Below are 25,744 nucleotides of genomic sequence, written 5' to 3' on the forward strand. Positions count from 1 at the left end.
CCAAACTGCAGCAGCTCCCTTATTTACTGGAGGCATTTCAATCAGCCTCCATAAACACACGCTCGAGAAGCTTCCTCGAGGAAAGTGTCACAACCCATCCGTGGAGCACGACCCTTTTACGCCACACACACACACACACACACGCGCGCGCGCCGTAGCGCAACAGGAAGCAGACAGGTGTGTGTGGCCGCGTCTCCGTTGAGAAGACACAATAATGTTCGTCTGCATAGTCAAATAATAATCAGTGTGCGGCCATTTTTATTGTCACTCGTGTTGCAGTGCTTGTGGATGTAAATAACAAGACAGTGAGTGAAAAGAAGGCGATAAATGAGCGTTAATGAAAATAAGACCACGCGGGTCTTATTTTCATTTGCACCAGTTTCAGTCTGTCCACAGTTGCCTCGTATCTCTCTCTCTCTCTCTGTGTGTGTGTGTGTGTGTGTGTGTGTGTGATTCGTACACTAGTGCATAGTTTACAAATAGGCAACTCCAGCATTCAAATACACAAAACACGAACACTGGAAATACTCACAGGCACTCTTACAAACAGGCGAGGTCTAAAAATGGTTATTCATACAAAAACAAATAATTTCAAAAGAGATAAAAACCACAGTGAACTTCTACCACTGGAAAACGGGCGACATCACGTCTTGACAGTCTCGTGAGTGTCCGGCTCTCAGGGTGACCTTGTTCCTATGTTGTCCCTTTAATTCAGAGAACACCTCCACAACACCCAGCCTCTCTCTCTCTCTCTCTCTCTCTCTCTCTCTCTCTCTCTCCACTTTTCCTCCCCCTCTTCCACCGCTTGTCGTCATAATTGTCCGTTCCCTCTTGGACCTCCACCCCCGGCCCCCCTCTCACTGGCTTTGGCAGACCGTGGAGCCGCCCTTGGCCCCCGCCGCGGCCTTCTTGCGTCTCTTGTTGAGCAGCGGGTTGCTGGAGGTGTCGAGGTCTTTGATCTTAACCTGGTCGTAGTCCACGCGCATGGTCGCCAGAGCGCTGGTCATCTCTTCCTGTGAGAGGCGGGGCAGAGGAGAAGTGTGTAAGTTCAGTGAAGACGATGACACTATACGGGGCGACGATGATTGACTTGGCTATACTTTCACCCCTCTGGATCAATAGATCTGAGCTAATTCAGCGAAGACAGGAGCTTTTTATTTGATTTGAGTATTTAGTTATTTTATTCACCAGTAGTATTGTTTGATTATTCTAGATGTTTGCTTATTAAGGTTAGATTTTGTGGAATATTAGGATAGCTTTTTGATAGTTTTTAGTTTGGTTTAATTATTTGTTGTTGTTGTCTAGGTGTACTTAGTCTTTTGGTTGTTCATTTGGTAACACTGTGGGCACCTGGGGTAAAAAAAACATAGGCCTACCCAGGTGCATGCTGGTCCTTTTTACCAGAGCAGGAGAGGCAGCATTAGGAGTTCCTTTGTTCTTTTGTTTGTCTGCTTGTTTGGTTTCATTAAATAAATTATGAGAAAAACTGAATCCTGTGTGGACAATACGTTCTTTTGCCTGCGTATAAACCACAAACCCCGCGGTGGCCCTTTTGATGTATGTTTTTTTGATTCCTCTGACAAATGGCCACAACAACGCATATTCCCATCCTTGCAAGAGTTAGATGAGAAGATTGATACCCCTCTCACATTCAGTACAGTGAACATGTAGCGTGTGCCAGCAGCTGGTTAGCTTAGCTTAACGTTAAGACTGGAACGTGAGGGAAAGAGCTAGAGTAGATCTACCTACAAAAAGGCACAGACATAAACATAAAAAAAACGTAAAAAAATACACAACTTTACATTTTTACCCACCAGCTTTAGCTGTTTTTTTATTCCCTGTCTCTAGTCTTTATGCTACACTGAGATAGCCGACTGCTGGCTTTAACCTTTACATGCAGACATGAGAGTCTCGGAAAGCCAATAATAAGCCTGTCTCCCAAAATGTCAAACTACTCCCGTTTCACTAACAGATTTTAAGAAAAGTGGACAGGGCAAAGAGAAACTTTAAACACTTTAACAAGTTTGGGAAAAGATCAAGTCATCGCTCTCCAAAGGAAAAGAGGAGTCGGAGCTAAAACAGACCCCAGAGGGTAAAAAAATTACAAAGAATGATTAAAATGTTGGAAGACTCATCTGCAAACTGGAGCTGAGAGCTACAGGCCTGGGAAGGTTAACCCTCAAACCCTTCATCCTTTTATGGGTCATGATTTGAGGTGTCGAAACGTTTTTGTGCTTTTTGAGAAGGGGTTGCAGTCAGAAGTGCGAGCGTTGCCCCATTGCAGAACTAAACAGTGGCGTAATGTGTGTGTGTATGATTTTGAGGAAATGTTCTCTTCGTGGTGTATCGCTTCAAGCGCCCTCATTCAGCTGTTGTGAAGGAACGTGTGTGTGTGTGTGTGTGTGTGAAATGTAAAGTGTTTGTGTGTGTTAAGTGTTAGTTACACTGAACTAACTCGACTACACTTATACTACAGATGAGACCACTGCTTCCCTCTAATGGCCATCGGGGATCATCAAGATGTTGAGACACAAAATAATCGTTCCTTTTTTTCTTTTACACATGAAAATCAGTTCACCAGTAATTTGTAAAAACGGTTGTATACTGTATGTCTTCTGTGGTATTGGACACGTTTTGTAATAGCTGAGAAAATTAACCCGATGGTGTCATAGTGATGTCATCAAGGGGGGACACTCAAAATAAACAAAAAAGAGTATTACAAGCTAAGGGAGAAGAGTTTGAAACATATGAGTATTTACCAGGCATGCATGTAAGTTGCTCCTGAGTTGCATTCTGGGAAACGTAGGCTTTCAGAGCATGCCCCTTACTAGAGACTAAAAGTCAGGATATCTCGGCCTCTGCTAGACTGATTTTGAGCATTCTTTTTTTTAAATGTGTCTCTCACTACTCCCTACATTGTACAGATGTGTAATACTTAATTGCTGGAGTGCCCCTGTAACACTGGGGCCACCCTAAAGCTTCGAAAGCCCAGCAGTAAGAGGCTGTAATGTGAATCTGTGACCAGAGGGGGGCAGTGTTGTGATGTTTCTTACCTTCACATCCTCCCACATCTCTCTGTCCTCAGTCAGCACCCGGGTGGTGTGCAGCGGAGTGGAGGGAACCACCATGGACTTCTGCAGACAGGTGTAGATATGAGCAAACAGATGTGCAGACCAACAGGAAGCAGGACAGGAAGTATGCAAAGTCTGTCTGTACATGACCCACAGATTCTTACATTAATCCAGGGGTGGTTCATAAATTGAATGATGGTCATTCTCTCGTTAGGGTCTGTCTTCAGTAGCTCGTGGATCAAATCTTTGGCTGGAAGAGCAAAGGCAATGCAAAGATCATTACGTTGTTAGCACACACACATGCACGGTGTGTGTCTTTGGAAGCTTTTCAAGGTCTCGGGGACGGACTGGCCTACTTTCAGAGAACAAAATAGAAAAAACGACAGCACGTGCACAGCGTCATTGCGCTGACATCGCAGTTATTTAGGAAGACGACACCAGCTGGCTGATGTGTCTAGAGCTATCTGTCTCTGATGTCTCATCGAGCGGGTTGGGCATCGCACTTTGTGGCATGTTTTTAGAAGTAAAACTGAAGGAAAATACAGCCGGTGAGTGCTAGCGAGGAGCCGTTGTGACCTGCAGGGTATAGATCACCTTCACCTGGTGGAAAGATGTTGTGTGTTTTGAAGAAAGGACGCGAGAAGCTAAAAGAGCTGTAATAGTGTCGGGCCTGTGTGTGTGTTGTGTGTGTGTGTGTGTGTGTGTGTTTTCTTCTCACCTTCCTGTGACACCTCAGCCCACTCTGGGTTGGGGAATTCGTACTGGCCCATCCGGATCCTCTTCTTCATCCCCGGAGAAATGGCCTGGCCCGTGTTGGAGTAGAATGGAGGGAAGCCACACAGCCTGCAGAGACAGTCGGGGGAGGGGGGAGGGGCATCTTTAAAACCTCCAAAGGCCATCCATACGCCAAATTAATCATACAAAAACATTAGTATTGAGTATTGACAGCCAACCCCGGACGCCCAGTACTCACAGGATGTACATGATGACGCCCAGAGACCACATGTCACATGACTTGTCGTATTTCTCCGGACCCAAAACCTCAGGAGCTTATTTATCATCGGCGAAACATGAACACACAGACGTAGATTAAAATATATATATATATATATATATGACAGAGATCAGTGGCAAAAAAATATTTAATATTGTATTTCTGATAAATAAAAATGAGCCTTTCCTCAAACTAAAAGGAACTAAAAAAGGAAATATTTTAAAAGCAACATAAAGCAACATACCCACGTAGTACGGAGTGTAACAGGGCGTCTGGAGAGGGTTGTGTAGCGTCGTCTCCTTAGCAAAGCCAAAGTCTGTTAATTTGAGGACCCCATTTCTTTCTTTCATGGTGTACAGCAGGTTCTCTGGCTGGTTAAAAAAAAAGGCAGAGGTAGAATATATGAAAATATGACAAAATGTCCTTTTCTTGACCCGGAACGGATCTACATTCTTCATGATTTCAGTGGCGGTCTTGACCGCTGTGCACCTTGATGTCTCTGTGCGCGATGTTGATGTTGTGGAGGTACTCGATGGCCGTGCCGATGTCCTTCATGATCTCAGAAGCCTCTGGGAGGAAAAGAGGAGAACACACTCTCAAACCAGAAGCAAGTCCAGTACACACGCGACGAAGGATACGAGTAAAATATCGGAAAAGGAACAAATGTATATCTATTGTTCTCTGTCAAAGGTTATCCAAGATGGCTGCCGTACATCGTTCCTGCTTTCTCTCTCTCACATCCTGTGACACACAGTCCATCAGTCCTCACCTTTCTCAGTGAAGGCCTGGTCTCCTCTGGCCTGGATTCGGCTGAACAGCTCCCCTCCCTCCATACTGAGACACACACACACACACACACACACACACACACACACACACACATACACACACACACAATGGGCATAATGTCATCTCTGCATAATATTTTCAGAGCGTTTAAAAATAACTGTTGTGATCACTGAGCATGTCTTCTTCTTTTTTTTTTATTACCATTTTTATGTTCTTGCTTTCTGTGGTGCGAGACACTGGGAGCCCATAATGCATCTGCACTCAGCACCACAGCCACAGTGTATGAGGTGCAAAGTACACTGAAGGTGATTTGGATTTTGAAACGATCAGCTGATATCACCGCAGCAATGAAATGTTATTGGCCTCACAAAACTGCCAGTCACTATTTAATAATCCTGACATACATAATGAGTTTGACAAATTGTCTACACCTTCACATGTTGACGCTGTGAGCCGCTTTCAGTTTCTCGCAAAGAGAAATGGTATTTCTAAAAATACGGAGTGAAAGTAGCGACACAGTGGAAAAAACACTATATGTACTGTTTTTAATCATCTTAACAGTAATATGGCTACTTTCTCTCCACTGTAGTCTAATCCATAGCTGTTGTATAACAAAATACAATAATAAACTTTATGACACCACAATGGCGAGGCCGATGACCCAATTCTCTAAAAAGCTCAGACAGTTTGTGAATCACAAGCGCATCAAACGGCCCAGGCTGACGGGTCCTCGGGGGAAATGACTGAGCACAGTGTGACGTGGTTGTCAGTTACGGTGCATTAAGACACTCACACACACACACACACACACACACACACACACACACACATACATACAAGGCCATACAGTACAACACAAACAGTCAGTCTGTCAATAAGTGTGACGATGAGAACCGGTTAATGACTTTTTTCTAAAGTCCCCGTGAGGTCACAGGGACCTTCTGTGGTTTCTTTTCTTTTCCACTGAATGATTGTCTTTTTCTTTCCAGTCACAAGTGAGCGTCAATAAAAGGGAACAAAGTACAGCGGCATGTCGACACGTCAATGCGCTCCCTCTCTCTCACACACACACACGCACACACACACATTGGAGTCACTCTGGGTATTATTATGGATATTTTGTTTGTAGACTTGTGAAACCCAGATGGAATTCTGTCCCTCTATCTCCCCATCAGTGCCGACGTCCCCACTTTGTCAGGCCTTTCGACCGACCTTTCGACCGACCTTTAACGGGCCTTCACGTGGCCTCAAAGCTTCTGCTTACGCCTCCAATTTTCGTGAAAAACACAGGAGCTCATTAGCTATATCGGAAGAATTCATTGTAACTTCCCATCCTCCGAGGCGACATGTGTTTGAAAGAGGCTCGTTGAATAAATCCATCCATCGCCCTCCTTTTTTAAGCTCTGCGCTGACACATTGAAGCCATTTAAAGCTCTTTTTTGTAATTTGTATAATCCAAATTTGAATCATTACGTTTGTCCAATAACTCGCACTAGATATCACCACATACGTAGTATCCAGAGTGTGTGTGAACTGACGGGTGGAGAGGTGAAATGTGACTCCTACCACTCCATCATGATGAGCAGGCACTTCTTCCCGTGATGCATGTTCTCGTACAGGCTGATGATGCGGACGATGTACGGTCCTCCCGACACCTGCCAGTGGAGCTCCACCTCTCGTCTGGCTTTGGGGCTGTCGTAGAGAATCTGGGAGGCACAAGAGATGCCATGAATATATGTTTCATTTTTTAGTGCACGACAGGACGGACGAGTTACTTCCTGTTGGCAGATTCTACACGTGGTCAAATTTTGCCGTTGACTGGATTTCCCCCTCGTTCCCGGCTCCTCGAGTGTGAGGACGTGCGTTTCATGACGCCGCACAATCAATATCTTATAACATGTAATGTCGCCAAGTTTACAGCATCATGTCAAATATCATAATAATTTGGTCAACAACAAAACAATTATCTTTAATTTATTTCTACCATCAGCGTAGTCTCAATTGGTTCAATGATAATTGTTTTTTGGTTTTAGTAGTTTTAGAAAAGTGACCCTCGACAGCGGAGACCCAGGAAGAGAAAAACAAAAGCTCATAATGATGAGCAACATTAATCCAACTGAGTGTAGGAGAAACACAGGCAGCCGAGTCACACGACAGGATGTGTGTTTGACATAAGCACACACACACACACACACACACACACACACACACATACACACACACAGCCAGTGGCAGACCTTGACATAGCGCACAGCTTCAGTCAGGGTGTATTTTTGGATGTGACAGGAATGGAGTGATCTCCTGCACACACACGCGCAAACAAACGTGTTCTCTAACTTCAACCTTTGATTGTAAACTGTTCATAATGTGAAAAGAATATTTATAAAGTTGGAATGTCTCCTTCCCAAATGTAAGAACACCCCGTGACTTTGCGTTAGCTCGCAGATGTCAAAGAGGAAGTGAAGGCCGAGTGTTTCGGATCAGCGGCGTGTTGAAAGTAGAAGTTGAGGGTTTCCGCTGGTTCATTTGTCTCGTCTACTACAAGTGTCCTATTTTGTGAAGCAAAGGAGTGGGCGGGGTCTGAGTCTGCTGAATCATTTCACACTTTATGACTCTAATCAGAGCAGAGAGCATGTGAGCTGGTTTCCTTCATTTCCTGCATTGAACCAGAGTTGGCAACAATAAAAGGGGATTGTATTGGATTAAATACATACACAAAACATGAGGGTGTGTGTGTGTGTGTGTGGGGGGGCGGGGCGGGGTGGTATGTGGAATACAAAGAGAAGATAAAGAGAAGAACGAGACACATAGTTAATCTTCTGATGAACTCTTGTCTTATGTGAGGTCATATCATGAAGACTAAACACACGGCTGTCCCTGATCCTGCTCTAAACCATTAATCAGCATCCTCACACTCCTCTAAACCAATCAGAACCCTCTCCAGAACCCCCCCCCCCCACACACACACACACACACACACACGCACACACACCTTGACCTGATAATGCCCTATGAGTGTATCAGCACATTACCTCTCAAATGAAGCTACACCCACACACACATGCACGCACGCACACACACACACACACAACCACACACACACACACACACACACTTTTATGGCTCCAACATGTTTCCATTACATATTAGCGGCAGAGAGAGTCTTGATAAGAACGTGGTTTATCTTTACAATAAATGCCCATAAAGTCTACAACAAAGTGGTAAACAGTCAAGTGTTAACATACGATGTCATGATTGATGAATAACAGTACAACATTATGCCCTACTGCTACATTATCTTGAACTTAAGACTTAAACTTAAGGATCGCTCGTTGCGTTCATTCATGACAACCTGGTGTCAAAATACCGGGCAGCTAAGGAGCCAACGGAGTCTTTCAAGCCCAAACCTCTGAGCCTGATGCACTTGTTTAATCGGTGGTACTCCAGACCTCCTCCACAAAGAGTCTGACCAAACTGCAGAGCATTTCTATGACGGTTTGGTGTCTGTGGGTCCCAGAGGAAACCCAGAGGTGTCACATTCATGCCAAAAGGCCAGACCACGGGGGTGAACACACACACACACACACACACACACACACACCTGTAGCTTGTGCAGCGTTCCACGTGCTAAGCTGGAAGGCACTTCAGGTGCTAAGATGGAACAATCGGTGGCCAAATACGTGCCTCTAAAGGTATTAACAGCTAATGGGTGCTCAGGAGGACCACATGGCTCTCCCAGGTGTCAGACAAATCCAAGTTAAAAGAGTCCCGATGACTCTAACTGAATTACATCAACGGGATGGCTCCCCTCCAGCTGCAAAGTGGATTAGAGCCGTGCCAGCCATCCATCACGTGGAGCTGAGAGCAACACTTCATTAAAAAAGCCAGTGAGCTGGTCAACTCTCCTCAGACCCAAACACTCTGGATTATTTCCCTTTGCCGTGAGATACGAATTGGCATTAAAGTAAAAATAAAAACTCTAACAGGTACACTTGGGTCACTTTGTCCAGTACGTTCCAATCCAACACACAGAGAAGGCGTAGTGGGATTTTCCTGAGTGTTTCCTTTGTCATCTCTCAAACCTTTTGGCAGCGTTTTCAGGGCTCGAGGTAGTTTCAGACGCTGGGAGAGCAGTGGTGCGTGTGGTGCTTTCTCACAGGTCACGCTGACCGGCTCCAGCTTTCTCTGGTTGGAAGCCGAACGCTTGCCGAGCGCCAGCCGAAACACATACACATATATGTATTTTTCTTTTTGTCATTTCTAAACTGTGCTCTTCTCCCTCTCGGTCTGACATGACACTAACAAGCGTCCTATCCCTCTTCGGCGTCTCGTTCTCTTGTTTTTGAGTCCCACGTTCTCTGCTGCCGTTCACTCTCCTTCTCGTCCTCTGCTTCTCCATCAATCCCAGAGTCTGGGTCTGCTTGTGCCGCCGCTGGCAGCTCGGATCCAAATGGATTACCGTAAGCCAGTAAATCTCTCAGAGTCTGCGGCCCCCGGTGGTGACAGCCTGACGACCCAAGCTTGTGTGCCTCTACCCGTGTTGGTTGGGGGGGGGGGTCGTGCTAAAGTTTCCACTGCCCCCTCAGAACAAGGTGTCACTGTCAAAAAGAGTAACATATCATAGCATATGGCCGGGTGACGGCCTTTAACTTGCATGTGATCCAGTGGACGTCCGCATGCAGTGAGCTCAGTGGGCAACGTGTGCGCTGCATCTCAAACCCAGAGGGCCCAGACTGCTTGGACACCGGTCGTGTATTCTGGACATGCGCGTTGGTCTCTGAACAAAGCGACTGGTGAACGATTCAAGCGCACCGAGCTGGGTTTTGGTTTGCCACTGTTAACGAGCTCCAGTGTCAAACCCTGTCTGTCTGTGACAGAAATCTGACCTCAATAAAGGGCCGACGTTTTTGAATCGGGGCTCCAGACCTAAACACACAAGGTTTCCACATGAAGGTGGCACTAATAACACAACACAAACAAAATACATATTACATATTCAGCCAGGTATTAACACCCTATTATACCATTTACCAATGTTTCTATTCAAAAGCGAAATGCTCAGAATACTCCTACTCTCTATTATATGCTGCAATATTTTAAAAAGATTTGGACACTATAGCAAAATGACCAGGCGTACCAAAAAGTAAATCTATTTCTCAGACGGGATCACGTGACACTCAAAAGTGTCCCATAATGTGAGTGACCGGGCTGATTGGAGTGGACTTGGAGGGGTCTTCCGTCTCCTTCCCTGTTTATAACACAAACACGTGCGTCAGGTGACGTCAGTACCTTCAGGGCGCACTTCTCTCCGGTCTTCTTGTTGAAGCACTGCAGAACTTTGCCATTGATCCCTAAGCCCAGCACCTGATTGGAGATCTTGTACTCGTCCGTCACCGCGTTGCGCTTTATCTCCAATTTGGGATAGACGGGCAAGGGGAAGTGCGTGGACTCGCAGCCCGCGTCCCCTGCGCCGGTCTCGGGCTGCAGCAGCCGGGGCTCGTCGGCCGGGGAGTCCGGCTCTGGCTCCGCTTTCGGCGCTTGCGGCGGCTTCTCCATTCCGTTCCCGTTCCGCAGCATGTTGACACACCGGCCTGTTGTCACCGGCGGTGCTCCCGGAGGAGAAAGTGTGAGTAATTCACCCGTAGGCACCCGCGATGACGCCCGGCTGCCTCCCCCCCCCCCCCCCCCCCCCGCCGCCCCCCTCCTCCGGGTAATCGCGTAAAGCTGAGCGGAATCCTTGAGCACCGCTGGCGCGTCTGGTCGTCCTGGTCGTCCTGGTCTCTGGATGGACTCCACACTCTTAATCCCTCTGTCTCTCTACACAATATAGTTTACAAAACAAACTGCATTTGTTTAAACTACCCAATATGTTTCTTCACTGAACTTGAATACCTGCCAAAAGTTGTATAAATAACGGTTCTTTCAACCGGTTAAAAAGCTGTCTCATCAATATTTGAGATGATCTTGAGTGTCACACAAATTAAATTCCAGCCAGAGAAGACTTGCGCTGTGAGGATATCCTCTTGATTCTGCTGATCTCAGCTTCCCGGTGATCTGGAGTCCTTTGGTTGTGTTCACATGGCCGGGCATGTCACCGTTTGTTTAAGCACCACCCTCCCACAGTTAAGTCATATTTCCCTTCATCTCGGTGGAAGCCTTAAAGGAGCAGCACGTATATTCAGTTCAGTGTCCAGGGAGCACCGAACAAGCTGGGAGGAGAGTATTTACATGCAAAGCTACTATATAGTGTGTGGGGGAAAACACTGAAACAGGATCCCTGTGACCTAGTAAATAATCCAACAATATGACACTCAAAAAAACACAGTTTATTACACAGAGAGTTACAGTGAGCTCATCATTCTAGTGTCTAAGTGACCACGACTGCAATCAGCATTGTGGGCTGTGAAACAAAATCCCTACAAAAGCACACAAAGGAGTTCAGTGACCTGAGAATATTTGAATTGTTTGCACCCCCCCCCCCCCCCCGAGTCGGCCATACCAGCACACAAGGTGTCGGCTGCTGCGCTGTGGGTGGAAAATACGGAGCTGCACTTTCAGACGCTTCATGAAACGAGACACTAACTGGAGTCTATTTTGGGTGAGTGATATAACCACCAAAAGGAGATGCACACAAACACCATAGAGCAGAGCGGGGCAATGCACCGAAGCAAGTTTCAGTGCATCAATTTGTTTCTTAACCCGCCCCCAAAAAAAAATCAAAAATCTCTAGATGTGCTACTCGTTCGCCAAGCTCGGATACCGTGTGTGCTAACCGGCACGTGTGAGGGTCTTGCAGATGGCGCAGACATGTAGCCCCCCAGAGGTTGGAGGTTTGCGATTGGCTTTGGGAGATCAGCCAGATGACGGACACTTCTGTGTGGAGCTCCTTGGACCGAGTTGACCTGCTTGGTAATCCCAATGCGAGCCCCTTTCCAGGAATAGACGTTGGACGTGGCACCCTGCGTCTGGCTTCCCTGTTATCTCTGACGCTGACTTCACTCTTACCTGAGGTAGAAGGGGTGATAAAAGAAGTGAGGGAGAGACTGGCTGCACAGCCAGTACAAACGATTAAACGCAAATCTTCAAAGCAATGCTCACACAAATTGACCCTGTGTGTCGATATTCAGACTGGTAAATGTGTAGCGCTACACCTGAAATCTGTATGTTTTTAGCCAGTGGGGCTAAAACAGTCCGCTTAATGTCTGACCTCAAAGTTAAATGCAATTGTGTCGACGGAGCGACGGGCGAAATTCTGGAGGATTCCTGTGGGAAGAGCCTCGGGGGGAAAGAGGTATAGCTAATCCAGAAAACAGGTGGAATGCCATTATGGATCCATCTCTGCAGGAAACTGATCCTCTGACACACCCAGGAGGCCGTGGGGCTTTAGAGACGGGCCTGTCTGCAGAGAGAGAGAGAGAGAGAGAGACGGGTTGCGTAATCGGAGAAAACAAGAGGCGTGAATGTTTAGAGCAGGACAGAAATGTCTCCAAAAGTTCATCGATGTCCTGTCCGCTGAGATCATCCCCGTGTGCATCCACGAAAACAAACAGAGGTCACAACACTAGTTCAGCTCAAGGCCCCACTGCTGCATTCTGAACCGGCATTCTCAGTGTGCATTGCCTTTACGAATCCTCCGTGTGTGTTGACTCAGTGTGTGTGAGTCAAGGCTTCTCTTTGAAATCACCCAGGGTGAGCCGACCTGCCTTCAGAAGTGCTAAACACATACGGGACGAGGTAATTACTGACAAAGATTTTGAAGATAGTCAAATAAATTCCCAATCTGTTTTTGCAGCCTGATATAACTTAAATATGATTACTGCTAACGCACCTGTTAGATTTAATCTAAATAAGGTATACTTTGTAAATTACTAATAAGTGGTCAATTAAAACTTACACATAACCGGATGAAAAAGCAGTTGTTGTTATTACAGTATGATTACCGAGCCATATTATTATGATTACAAGGTGTGACTTTTGAATTACAGCTACTGGACTTAAATAGAGATATTACATTACTGTTGGTTAAATATTTAATTACTGGGGTTTTTTATTTTTACCTCAAAAGGTAATTGTTACATTGGGAAGAATCCCAGAACTATTATGGGCTGCAGATATTATCAAAGAGGCTTTCAGTGCAGCACACGTGGGAGTTTCTTTCTCTGATCTCAAACATTTACCAAACCTTATAAATTATTAACTAACCACAACACACAGAGAACTCAGCTGCCCGTCTGCCTAGAAACGTGTTGAAAGAGATGATGAAATGGTGGTTTCTGTCGAGCACATCTCAATCCGTATTGATTGAGTGTGCAAATGATGACATTATACAAGTAGTACTAAAAGAAAATTGAGAGTAGACTAAATCCAATCGATGGATATCTGTACCCCCTCCAGTGTTTTGCAACACAGCTCGGGGCTGGAGATGGACAACGGCTCCCTGCAGGGCGAAAGTCTCAATCTGGGCGAAGTTGATGTTGCCGTTGTCACGGAGACCAAAGATCTCCGGGGTAACATTGATGGGCAAACCACGAATGTCCAAGTAACCCTAGAGTCAGAATTGCCATGACAACAAGTCACTCGCGGACACCAGCTGTTTTCAATAAGTTTGAGAGTCAGCAGTTCAGAAGTCGATGTGCTTTTGATTTACTTGAGTTTATAATTTTCTTTAATTTTCTTGTAAAACTACATCTTACCTGTGGTCCAGCATATCTCCTTCAGGTAAAAAATGATCTCCCTTTTTTAGTATTATGGTGTTTAATTACAAAGATATCATCATGTTTCATAGATGGACTGAACAGAGAGTGTCAACGTGTATACAAACAGACGAAGGTCTAACGCACCACTCTCATCACAATCTTTTTGGATGCTCCTGCGTTTATCTCACGTTGATGTCCAGATTGGTGTCTTTCTGCCCGTAGACTCCACGTGTCACCGCACCAACTAACTGAGAGCAGTGGACACGTTCATAGAAAAAAGGGAACGTCTTCGTAATTATTGTTGTCTTAACAGGCTGTTGCATATTGACACAAGCCTTCTCTCCTCCCATCTTGTACGGGACGTCCTGGTACTCGTCCAGGAACATTTTGAGTTGCCTGATGCGGATGTTCAGGCCTCTCCGTCTGGGAACCCGTGGGGAACACTTCATTCGTTCCAGAGCAACGCCACGGAGGAGACACAGAGACTGGAGGTAGGTCTGGAGAGGAGACCAGAGGGGAGGAAGACGTTGGAGATACTACGAGGTACTAGATGTTCTCAAACACCAAACTGATCTAAAAGGCCGGTTTCCTAATCAAACGTATAAAGTAATGTATATAATAAGCTGAAACAGACTTTGGTGGAAGAGGAGATAAAATCATTGGTGAGCCGAAGGTACGTTTTCTGAAGATTGGCCTTGACTCCTCTGGGAGGCTCAAAGGTTAAAAAACAATAAGCTTACCACGAGGATTACATTTAAAAGAAAAAAATTAAAGAGCAGGAAACATAGTCATAACATAATCTCCCTTCAGACAAGCCTTTCAGAAGCGGAGGACAGAGTGATGTAACAGCCCGCTACAAGCCGGCATGCCAACTCACATAATTGAAAGTAATGTGATAAACACACACCAGCACCTATTGCGCAGCCACAGGGGTGGAGTGTTGCTGGGTGAAAGGTTCAGGTTAGAGGAGGATGAGTCTGCATTTATTGTTATGGTTGTTCTTTGAGCTTATGTAATGGCGTCCTGGCATCTGTCAAAGTAGTATTGTCCATGGTCCTGGCCTATGGCTATAAATAGAGAAAACAATTAGCACCGAGGTGGCCATTCTTAACAAATGAACAGTGGAGTTCTGCTTCTTTCCCCCTTGTCAGAGAGAGTGTAGAGAGATGATTCCCAGGCACCCCACGGGACTCTGACCGGGCCCTGGTCCAGAGAGATGGCACTCGTTTTCTTGGCATGACATCGGCGAACTTGTCGAGGTCAGCGAGAGGGTTGATCAGGACACCGATGAGGGGAGTGGAGGGGGGACAAAGATGGAGTAACAAGCCATAAAACAAGCTGTTGTATATGGTAGAGCAAACAACCGGAAATGAGGCGATACCGCATGCCAAACATGAACCAATGTTTGCACTGATGCAGAGCCAGCCAAAACAAATGGGACCATTATTGCCATGTTAATAACACCGCACATCTAAGCCCCTGTCACAGAGATAAGACATATTGGTTTTAACGTCAACATTAAGGTAAAGAGGAGCAGGAGGAGAGTAATGCAACCTGAGGCCCACAAAGTCCTGCAGGCCTTGAACAAGACAGTCAGACCTCAGACAGGACCAGCAGCTTCTGGAATGAGTCCAGCTTTGTCTCCCACTCTCCAGGGAGAGGCCCAGTGGTTATCTATGAGTGCCTGTGTCTGTTTGCTGTCAAACTTCCTCTTGAAACCCAGCAGATGTTCGGTGAAGCTCTCCGCCAGGTTGTTGAAGTTGTGCAGACCGTTGAGGGCCCAGCGTGTCCAACTTACTCGGCTCTCGGACAGGCATCCCCCCAGGAAGAAGGTAGCGCCAGCCAGTCTGCCACGGAGAGACAACACAGTCATTACATGTACCTGGATTACCTCCATTTCTGTATTCGTAAGAGTTCCTACAAGGAAATGAAAGGGGGAAAGGAGACCGTGCAGACTCCCAGCTGTTTCTCACCATATCAACGTTGTTCTCGTTCATCGTGGTGCGAGCGCCGAGGAGAAAGGAGAACACGGGTTTGTGCTTGTCAAACAAGCTGCGGCACACATCGCTGTGCAGGCCGAAGGTGAAACTTTAATTGATGGCGCCGTCCTTCTTTTTCCCACTGAATGCTTTTCCAAAGGAAATAGCCCTTCATCTTGTTTCAATGCTATGGGATTTATTTCTAACTGCTCTCTGGGGAATTGGCAATGCCAGCCATGAAGATGTACCAGTGATACTGGTACATGGGGTCAACACTGGTAGTCCAGGTAGCGTCAATGTCCTGCTCATCTCTTTGGCCTACCAGTAAAAACCAGCGTTAAGTCCAAAAATAGTAGCTTGTCAGTTTGATGGAAAATTGCCAAGACATATACTGTTAGAATAAAGTTTTATTCTGAAAATATATATATATTTTTTTAACGAGGCCCTAAAATCCTTAGCCAACTATTTGAATTTGAGTTGCAGAATGCAGAATATGTTGGTACAGTATTTAGCAACAATTAGCAAACAGATTTGTTAATTGCTTTGCACTCAATATTTCAATAAATACACCGCCTGTGTATTTTGGATGCCGGGCCAACTAACACGTTAACGGTTCTGTCAGATCTACGTGTTGATGGAGCTGAGCAAAGTGTGATCATACCTGAAAGAAAAAAAATGTAATCTACAAAAATTGAGTTTTTTTTTAAAAATCCGAATTTTGCTTTCATCTGTTCAAAGCCATGTTCCCTGGGTGACACGGTGAAGTTAATGAGGGTGATTTTGGTGGAGAAAAAAAATGTGACGACCAATATGTGGGAGACAATTGCATAATAATAAAGTCTAAAACGGATTCAGTGTGACTTGAACCCGCAATGCCAGCTGATGACAGGTTCCTTCCTGCATGAATGGATCTCCTTTAGACTTTTAATTGATCCGTAATGTAATAATATTTCAACTCTCGTTTTCCTGTTGCTCAGTATGTTTTCACATGTTTTAAAACATCGCTGGTTATCCGTGATGAGAAGTGCTTAATTTGACACTCCGGTGTTATGGGAGCTCTGACCTTTCAATTATAAAAGGCCCTTTTCATGATGCCCCTCCATGTTTGATAGATGTGCTGGTATCGTTTTCCTGCTGGTTGACATCATCAGAGCTGGAGATGGGCCTCCAAGCAGAGCCAGGAACAGAGCCAGGAACTCCAGTCCATCCTGCAAGCACCAGCAGAGGGCAGTAGCACAACACGGGACACCGCATAACAATGACACAAAACACAAGTGTGTTAGTGGTTCCCCCAAAATAAGTTTAACCTGACTGGGTGTAAACTGGTCCTCAGAAAGGAAGAAAAAACAGATAGTGTGTGTATATTGACATCACAAATAGCTAAATAGCTAACAAGACCCCAGGAAGGGGATCCTAGTCAGGTCACGGGACTCTACTTTGTCTGATTGATTATTGTAAAGTGATATCTCAGTTTATGTCCACACTTTTTTTTCTTTTCAGTGCTGTACAACCTTCAATCTGCGTGATAAAAATGTGGTCATCCAGCCACTGCCAATTTGTAACGCCCTTCTCAAGTGTAACGCCCTTCTCAAGTGCTCTTAGTGTGGAAAATAAAAGGGTTGTGCACGCAGGGAATTAAAAATAAGCTTCCCAAGTGCTGTCCAAACGTTGCAGTTCCATAGGGTCACTCCATTGCATGACACATCCCAGTAGAACGCTTCATAAAACGCTGTATTCAGAGAACGAGTCCTGTTCAAAGGGTACCTGTTCAATGGTGTACTCGTGGGCTACGTCGCCCACATGGTTCTGTAAGCTCCAGGCGGCGAGCTGAGGTCAGGTCGGCTTTGCCCGTCATCTGGATGCGTTCTGGAAGCATCTCCTCAGGCCCTGAGTCAGATGAATGGAGGGATGGAAGTCCTCCATCTGGCTGTGATGGATGTGTCACACACACATATATATACATACATATAATATATACACATATACATATGTACATACACACATATATACAGTATATATACATACATAAACATACATTCATGCAGTTGCACTGAAATTAACTACAATAATACATTAACTACCAAAACGAATATATTTATATGTAAAACAATATATACATATTCATATATATATACATACTACATGCATGTACATATACACATATACTGTACATATACACGTATACACACTATATACATACACATACATACATATATACACATATCAGATTCACATTAAACTTTATTGTTTATACATAACAGTATAAATAATAAAAAATAAAAATAACAGTAAGAGTAGTATAAGTAATAAACACATAGACAGTATGAACAGTGTATGATACATCCACATATACATATATATATATATATATACATACACACAGATATATATACATACATATAATATATACACATATACATATGTACATACACACACACATACACATATATGTATATATATAAACATACATTCATGCAGTTGCACTGAAATTAACTACAATAATACATTAACTACCCAAAAGAATATATTTATATGTAAAACAATATATACATATTCATATATATACATACATACATGTACATATACACATATACAGTACATATACTGTACACGTATACACACTATATACATACACATATACACATCAGATTCACATTAAACTTTATTGTTTATACATAACAGTATAAATATAAATAACAGATACATAATAAAAAAGAAAAATATAGTAGTATAAGTAATAAACACATAGACAGTATGAACAGTGTATGATACATCCACATATACATATATATATATATATGTACAGTAAATACAGATGCATATATATGTATATACATAAACATAAACGCATACAGTTGCACTAAAAAATATTCAACCCCCATTGCAAATTTGGTTTATTTCAGCAGTTTTCAATAAACAACTCAAACGAGGAACATTTTAATAGCTCAACACAACTAATGTAACGAGTGGTGTCTCCAAACACAAAATGCCACTTTTGATGACTACGTCGGTCTTTAAAATGATTCAACCCTCTGAATAGAATCCCTCGTAAGAGCACGCATTTGCAAATCAGGTTTTGTCTCAAGCAAAACGACGACAACGTTAAAGAAACAAAACTGTGAGTGAATTTACATAAAACCACCACAGAAATGTGACTGTTCTCCACAGGTAAGCAGCAGAGCACTTACATCGCATGCTGTCCCCGGTGAGGACAGTGATGGTAATGGCATTTGCTAATGGAATTTGATCTGAATGCACACTTTCCCATCTTTTTCCCGATGTGTCCGCGACGGGCGAAACCCCGTTGACCCGTGCGACCCCCCCCACACCCCTGGGTCACGAGGGGCGTCGTGACCGTGTCTGTTTCCCATGGCGGATCACAGGCACCGTGCACTGTGGCCCCTGCTCCTGCCGCTGGCCTCTTCGGATTGAAACCCACCGGAGCAGCCGGAGATTGGGTAGCCGAGCACACATGAATAGTGTCATGTGTCTGGACCCCTCGCGTGTCGCTCGCATAGGACACGCTGCCACGCGGATGTGCATGGATTGAGGTCGGGAAGGGGGGACCGGTGAGTCACCGGGGAGATCTCGTGTGGATGGGATCACAAGGACAAGTGGGTCAGAGGTGATTTACATCCCTGTATATGGATGCTATGGATACAGTGCCGTGTCCATTAAATGGCCCGTTTCAATGTTTGGTGAGAGGCCTTCTGCGTCATTGGCTTCTTCTCAATGAACTCACCCAACGAGGAAGCCAAAACCAAATGAAAGACCTTCCCAGGGGTCTGAATAACCCACATCTAATAAAGACATTATCATATCAGAGTGGCCTCAACTCTCAAAAGCACCCTGACCACAGCCATTTATTAATCATCAACACATGTCTAATGGTATCGATTAAATCAGTGAGGAGATCCGGGCCGGTGAGGTTCCAAAGAAAGAAAACAAACCACGAGAACCACCAAGTCTCTGATGAGGTGGTGGTCCTCAAAACATGGTCGCCTACCCATTTCTGGTTGGCAGCACTGGAGCCATCTCTGGAGCCAGGAGCCCACCGTGCCGATGGGACTTGATTAAACAGATGTGCCCGGCAGCTCCGGGTGAGTGGAGCTGATTAAATCCTAACAAGCTTTGTTTTACGGCTTTGATCCACCCCGTACTCGTCCAGCGGTGGATTTACACTGACATGAAAAGGTCTGGCTCAACATCAACCGTTGAGGAACATCAATATTAGTCAATTACATAATCGGTCCGATGTACGATCCATCCTCTCCAGAAATCCTTATATTATTTATCCACTTCTCGTTCTTTTCCCCTCTCCCCTACTTTCACAGTATTTGGGATGTTGTGAGGGTCACGGCTCTGCGAATGTAACTCCCATTTTTACGCTAATGACATCAGCATGTGCCGCTAACTTTAGCTCCTCCTGAGGGCCAGATGTTGGCTGATGGGATCAAACACTGGCTATCCCCCCCCCCCTCTCGCTGTCACAGTGTTGGGCCAGCCAGGAGGGCTTAGCAGTCGCACATATTCTCACAAATCTCCGGCAGAAAACACGAAAAAAGTCCGACCGCAGTTGCAGGCACACCCTTGCGTTCCAGTGCGACCTTTTTTTTTTTTTTGTATTGGCACACAGGAATGGAAACACACATACAGGCATGCTGCGGTTTCCAGGAGAGGCTCATAACACTTCCTTAGAGAATAGAAATGAAATGTTGTTTAATTTGATCAGAAAACCTGCGCTGATCATCGCGTAAGTCACGAGGAAGAGCTCTAAAGTCTTCCTCGTGACTTACTATGCACACAGTGTCCAGGAACAAATAGCGTTCCTGGACACACTTTCACGCTCACAACCTAAAACACATCGCAGCATCCCCCATTTTCAAAGCACTTTTTGGATCTGAGGGACAAACGTGGTCAAACGAATGTCACTGGTGTCGGTTCAAAGATAAAACGGGACCACGGCGAGGGTTCACGTTAACATCGCAGTGTTTTTACAAGAGCAAAGCTGATACCGGCAACGCCTCCGGCGCAGATGTGCTTTTTTTGGACTTTGCAGAGTCATCCGAAGCACCGTTGTTTAACGGTGACCCCTCGCGCTCGGCTATACATTGAAGTTTCCGTCACGGCTTGGATGACTCACAGGTGGACTCTTGGCATGCCAATAAAAAGGTTGTTTAATGGGAAAAGGAGGGCCTCAAAGAAGCAAAGTGGCCAGACACGAGAGACAGACTGGACCCCCTCCCTCCCCCCAAACCTGTGGCCCGGGACCTCAGACAGCTGCGTTTGATTTTTCCTCTCATTTGCTACATTTGTTAGAGCGACTTTTAGGAGGCGAACCAAAAAAAAAAGTCAGAGAACATGGGTCGCGGCACAGACCACAGAGTTTAAGAACTAAAGCTTCTCGTGTGAATTTACTATGTGTGTGTCTTTCTGCATCCGACTGACGCTGAACTCCATGTGTGAGCGTCCAGTATTGATTCCAGCTGACCTCCGACCCCCCCGCCTGCACACTCGATGGTAGGTGCATTTGTTCAGCTAGTTTATCCGCGTGCCAAACTCCAGTTCCTTTGAATCCATTGAAGTTCTTTGAGACAGTTAAAATAAATTAAGCCACGTCACTGTGCTTTATCTAAGTGGGTGTGCGAATATGAGCTGGAAGAATAAGAAAGCAGTGAGCGCAATCCGTAACACATGGCGTGTGCGTGTGCGTGTGTGTGTGTGTGTGGTGTGTGTGCGCGTGTTTTTTTTTTGTGGTAACAAACCAGTGCGTCTACTGGCATTCCAGTTTGTTTATGTGGGTGGGCGATGGAAAGCCAAGAGTTATCAAGAAATTGTGTCTGTGTCTGTTTGTACGTGTGTTTGTGTGTCAGAGAGACAGCGGGTTTATGTGAGAGAGTTGGTAATAAGAGTACATTATTGGTCTTGTTAGTTGATGACATCATAAACAGATATGAAGAAGTCGGGGACACGAGACTGAAAATGAATCTCCCCACCCACGAGCACACACAGAGAGAGATTCATTTCATTAATGAGTTGCAGCTATAAATAAACCGAAGTCACCTCCAGTGGGCCGCTCTTCAATATTTTCTGAAATTCCTCCTCGTTACAGCGTTAATAAACAATGAATGGAAATTGTTCCGCGTAGTTTCCACTCACACGTAGCCACAATTCCTCACACGAGCTAACACATGCTCACGTTATTGGTTTGGCGAGCTGCCGCAAGCGCTTCGGCGAAGGCCTCGATTCGTCACCCCGTCTCATCTGGCCTCCATCAGTTTCTGGTCGGACAGCTTTAATCTGTGTCATTCATCCTCTCCCGCATCAAAGCGATCTAAACCTTTAATGCGAGCACACTCGCACAAAGAAGAGGTGCGAACAGATTTTTAACCGCCTCTGTGTGCATTTAAAAAAACATGAGAATCATAGCGAACCGTCCACAGCGGGGCCTTTTTTTTCTTCTCCTTCGTACGCTGTCCTCACGGTGATGATCAATTAAAGCAGCAGAACAACTCAAAGAGAAATACAGTCCTCCTGGTTTTGTTGGACTTGAACCGTAGACCTTTGTTGTTGACCTTTCACCTTGACCTTTCAACTATGTCTACTGGCTGGCTTTGGGGGAGAGTTTTAGGAATTGCTGTATGATTTGAAACTGGAATGTTGTGGATCCACATCACTGGATAAGACATGCGTACTTTAGGTTTTAAAAGATACGAGTCGTCAACAAGATAATGACCTCTGACCTCAGTGCTTACCTCAAGCGCCTCCTATTAACCATTGCACTGACTGGTTAACAATTACATAACGAATTTGCGACCTTTGAATGAGACCGTTGTGCAAAACTTCGTCGCTAACTGAATGGATGTTTCTATTTGGAGGAACCGAATCGGGCCGTGATCCTGTTGGCTAAATGCAGTGAAACGTCAGGAAGCAGCTTAATCCTCTTCATCCGCGGGTGAATATATATACGAGCGGACATGCGGAACACAAGAGCCCGAGAGAAGACACGGAGGCAGAAGGAGAAGTGTGGAGCGACACCATGTGCTCCGCACACAAGCAGGCTGGACAAACACCGGGATTATTAAGGGCGGGGAAGGGGGAGTCCCCTGTTCGTCTGACCCCGGCTCTCTAACCCCCGGACCCTGTTAAGCCCTGTAAATGAGAGAAAGAGGAGCAATTAGAGAGGCAGTCACGCGGCAGGTAGGAGATCTCTGTGACCTTTCCTGGCTGGTATTTGACCTCTCCCAGCTGGGGGCCAGGATAAATATACAACCTGAGCATCGAGAGAATTTATTCGCCGAGAGGAACGGAGAGAAAAAATAAGAAGACGTTTTTCTCTCTGCGCAGTGAAAAAATAAGAAGATGTTTTTCCTCTCTGCACAATGAAAAAAATAGAAGACGTTTTTCTCTCTGCACAATGAAAAAATGAGAAGACGTTTTTCTCTCTGCACGGTGAAAAAAATATAAGACGTTTTTCTCTCTGCACGGTGAAAAAATAAGAAGATGTTTTTCTCTCTGCACAATGAAAAAAATATAAGACGTTTTTCTCTCTGCACAGCGTAAAAATAAGAAGATGTTTTTCTCTCTGCACAATGAAAAAATAAGAAGACGTTTTTCTCTCTGCACGGTGAAAAAATAAGAAGACGTTTTTCTCTCTGCACGGTGAAAAAATAAGAAGACGTTTTTCTCTCTGCACGGTGAAAAAATAAGAAGACGTTTTTCTCTCTGCACAATGAAAAAAATATAAGACGTTTTTCTCTCTGCACAGCGTAAAAATAAGAAGATGTTTTTCTCTCTGCACAGCGAAAAAATAAGAAGATGTTTTTCTCTCCTGCACAATAAAAAATAAGAAGATGTTTTTCTCTCTGCACAATAAAAAAAAGAAGATGTTTTTCTCTGCATTTAGAATGAAGCCTGTGTTGTGAACTGCTGTGTGGATTCTGTTGTTCATCCTCCTTGATACGCTCACAACAAGCACTTTATTGGATGTGGGGCAGCTCTGCATTCCCGTACCACAGAAAACTACCCTTAATTACAATTCAGTCAATTAAGAACTCAATGGGCTTTTTGCATTTTTTAAGGCGAAATGAGCAAACCAAACTTATATAGTTTACAATAGTTTACTTGCACTTGAACCAGCTGCTCTTAAAAATGTTTTATGGCTCTGCTGCAAACCTTTTGCCTCAGACCTCAGTGACGTGAATTCACAAATACAGTACGGACTTCTGCCAGAACCAACCTGAGTCTGTCAGTGAAAGCAAAAGCACAGCTGGACCACACTGAAGATTCCACTCTTGTGTTTTACCCATTACAAATGCACACGGGTCCTCGCATCCTGCCACCCGGTGAAGAGATGTGAAACCCATTTCCGTGCGTCCCATCAATCCAGAACTGACTCCAAATCAGCACAAGGCGGCCATAAACTGTCTGTATGCCACTCACACAACCAGATAACAGCTAATCCCTCATAAATGGCATTACCCTATAATCTCCTAAAGCTATTCTTAGCATATAGATACTGTACCACTGGAGTGTGACGAAAGGAGACACGATGATGCCAGAAGATGGAGAGCCTCTGGGTTTTATTGAGTGGCGGCCTACCAAACACTACAGCCGGCAGCAGGACCGAGAGAGGAGAGACCAGCGAGGGGTGAACAAAGACAAACGCACGACAGGAGTGATATACAAGTCGAGAGGGAAAAGGGAAGAAAAAAACCCTTTAACAGGGAGATACTTTTAAAATGAACACAGATGGACTGGATGAAGGATTGATGACTTGGACAACACGATGCGAGTAACCCAATGCACGGCAGCTCATAAACATCATGTCGTACGTACTGTCAGAGCCAACGTTGCCCATGTGGCATTCCTTGGTAATTTTGTTTTCATTCTCCATTCACGTTCATTCTCGGACTGAGCAATAAACAATTGTTGACAGAACAGGTCTGTAAACAATTTGCTGGGTATTAAAGAAACGTATGGAAACCAATCCAATTCTAAGCATCCATTCCAATTGTCTGAACCCTGCATGTATTTGAAGTTGAGCCATAAAACTATACAGACATGGTGTTTATTCTCTCAGGGAGGGCGGGGGGGGGGGGGGGGGGGGGGGGGGGGGGGGGGGGGGGGGGGGGGATGACTGTCATATATCAGACCATGTGTTGACTATCCAGGGCTACAATGAAATATGGCATGAGTAATCTGTCCATACAGATGGGAATAAAAAAGGCTATTTTCTTGTGCATCTCATTTGCATGAAACTCCAAGCTGTCAGATTCTTCACATCAGGACTGTGTGTGTGTGTGTGTGTGTGTGAGTGTGTGTGTGCGTGCGTGCGTGTGTCTCCCGTCTCGAGTTTCTTCCCACTAGACTTCAAAGAGACCTGCAACTGGGAGCTGAAGAACAGAATGGCAGGAGCAGATACATTAATTTCCTCGACCCATTACGAGGCCCTGGTTAGTGGAGGGACCTGGTTGAGCCGGTATGCGCCCGCGCGGCTGGTTCACATTAAACTGCGTTGACGAGCCCGCGCGTGCAAGTCGCGAGAGTCTGTCCTCCCACATGGATCAAAGTCGGCTAGAGAGGAGAACAAATACATCTTCTCCATCCAGGGTATTTGGTTTGGTGTTGTTGCAGTACAACGTCCTCACAGTGTGTGTGTATGTGTGTATGTGTGTGCGTGTGCGAGTGTGTGCGTGTGTCTGTGGGCGGGGAGGACCATGGATAAATAGAGCGCACACTCCTCTCCCGTGCGTAAGCGCGCAGAGCACTGGACCTCGCCGGGACTCGGAGCTCTCAGATTGTCTGTGAAATTAATGAAAACATTTACACGTATGAATTATTATAGAAAAGGAAACATCATTTTTGATCGGTTAGACACTTTTTTTGTTGCGCAAAATGGATGAATCTCACCAAATGGCAATGAAGTAAAATGTCGTTGTTGTTGTCACATATGACGCGTTCATTCTCGGACTGACCAATGATCCACCACCGTCCAGCTTCCGCTGCCACGGAGTGCGCAGAATCCACTTCTGTCAGAGCGATGCACGAAACTTTATGAAGGATTTGTTTTTTTTTGTCTTTCCACATTGTTCCTGGAAGGATCTCGGGGGGGGGGGGGGGGGGGGGGAAATCCTCCATGTTTCATCTGTGTACGCTTTGCGCATTGCGTAATTGGCAGGACAATGCGCGCGGCCGTTCGTCAGGCTTTACATA

The 25,744-nt window shown here is 45.2% G+C and overlaps 2 protein-coding genes across 4 annotated transcripts; one reads left to right on the top strand and one right to left on the bottom strand.

Moving 5' to 3' along the window:
* Positions 1 to 235: 235 nt before the first annotated feature.
* Positions 236 to 10,527, bottom strand: mapkapk3 (MAPK activated protein kinase 3). Its single transcript, XM_034532322.1, has 10 exons — positions 10,144 to 10,527; positions 6,421 to 6,560; positions 4,835 to 4,899; positions 4,555 to 4,634; positions 4,310 to 4,436; positions 4,045 to 4,120; positions 3,790 to 3,914; positions 3,236 to 3,321; positions 3,054 to 3,134; positions 236 to 1,013 (listed from the first exon to the last, which is right to left on the bottom strand). Exons 1-10 carry the CDS (start codon positions 10,429 to 10,431, stop codon positions 858 to 860), a joined length of 1,224 nt encoding a protein of 407 aa, XP_034388213.1. The 5' UTR covers positions 10,432 to 10,527; the 3' UTR covers positions 236 to 857.
* Positions 10,528 to 11,348: 821 nt separating this feature from the next.
* Positions 11,349 to 17,190, top strand: LOC117730243. Of its 3 annotated transcripts, XM_034531788.1 has the most exons (5): positions 11,349 to 11,452; positions 13,931 to 14,041; positions 15,274 to 15,382; positions 15,463 to 15,632; positions 16,642 to 17,190. In XM_034531788.1, exons 1-5 carry the CDS (start codon positions 11,420 to 11,422, stop codon positions 16,669 to 16,671), a joined length of 453 nt encoding a protein of 150 aa, XP_034387679.1. In that variant the 5' UTR covers positions 11,349 to 11,419; the 3' UTR covers positions 16,672 to 17,190. The 3 variants fall into 3 exon arrangements, with proteins under 3 accessions (XP_034387679.1, XP_034387677.1, XP_034387678.1); XM_034531786.1 differs by having other exon boundaries at positions 15,274 to 15,632; XM_034531787.1 differs by having other exon boundaries at positions 15,277 to 15,632.
* The last annotated feature ends 8,554 nt before the right edge of the window (positions 17,191 to 25,744 follow it).

Source organism: Cyclopterus lumpus, chromosome 5 (assembly GCF_009769545.1).
Source record: "Cyclopterus lumpus isolate fCycLum1 chromosome 5, fCycLum1.pri, whole genome shotgun sequence".
Taxonomy (NCBI): domain Eukaryota; kingdom Metazoa; phylum Chordata; class Actinopteri; order Perciformes; family Cyclopteridae; genus Cyclopterus; species Cyclopterus lumpus.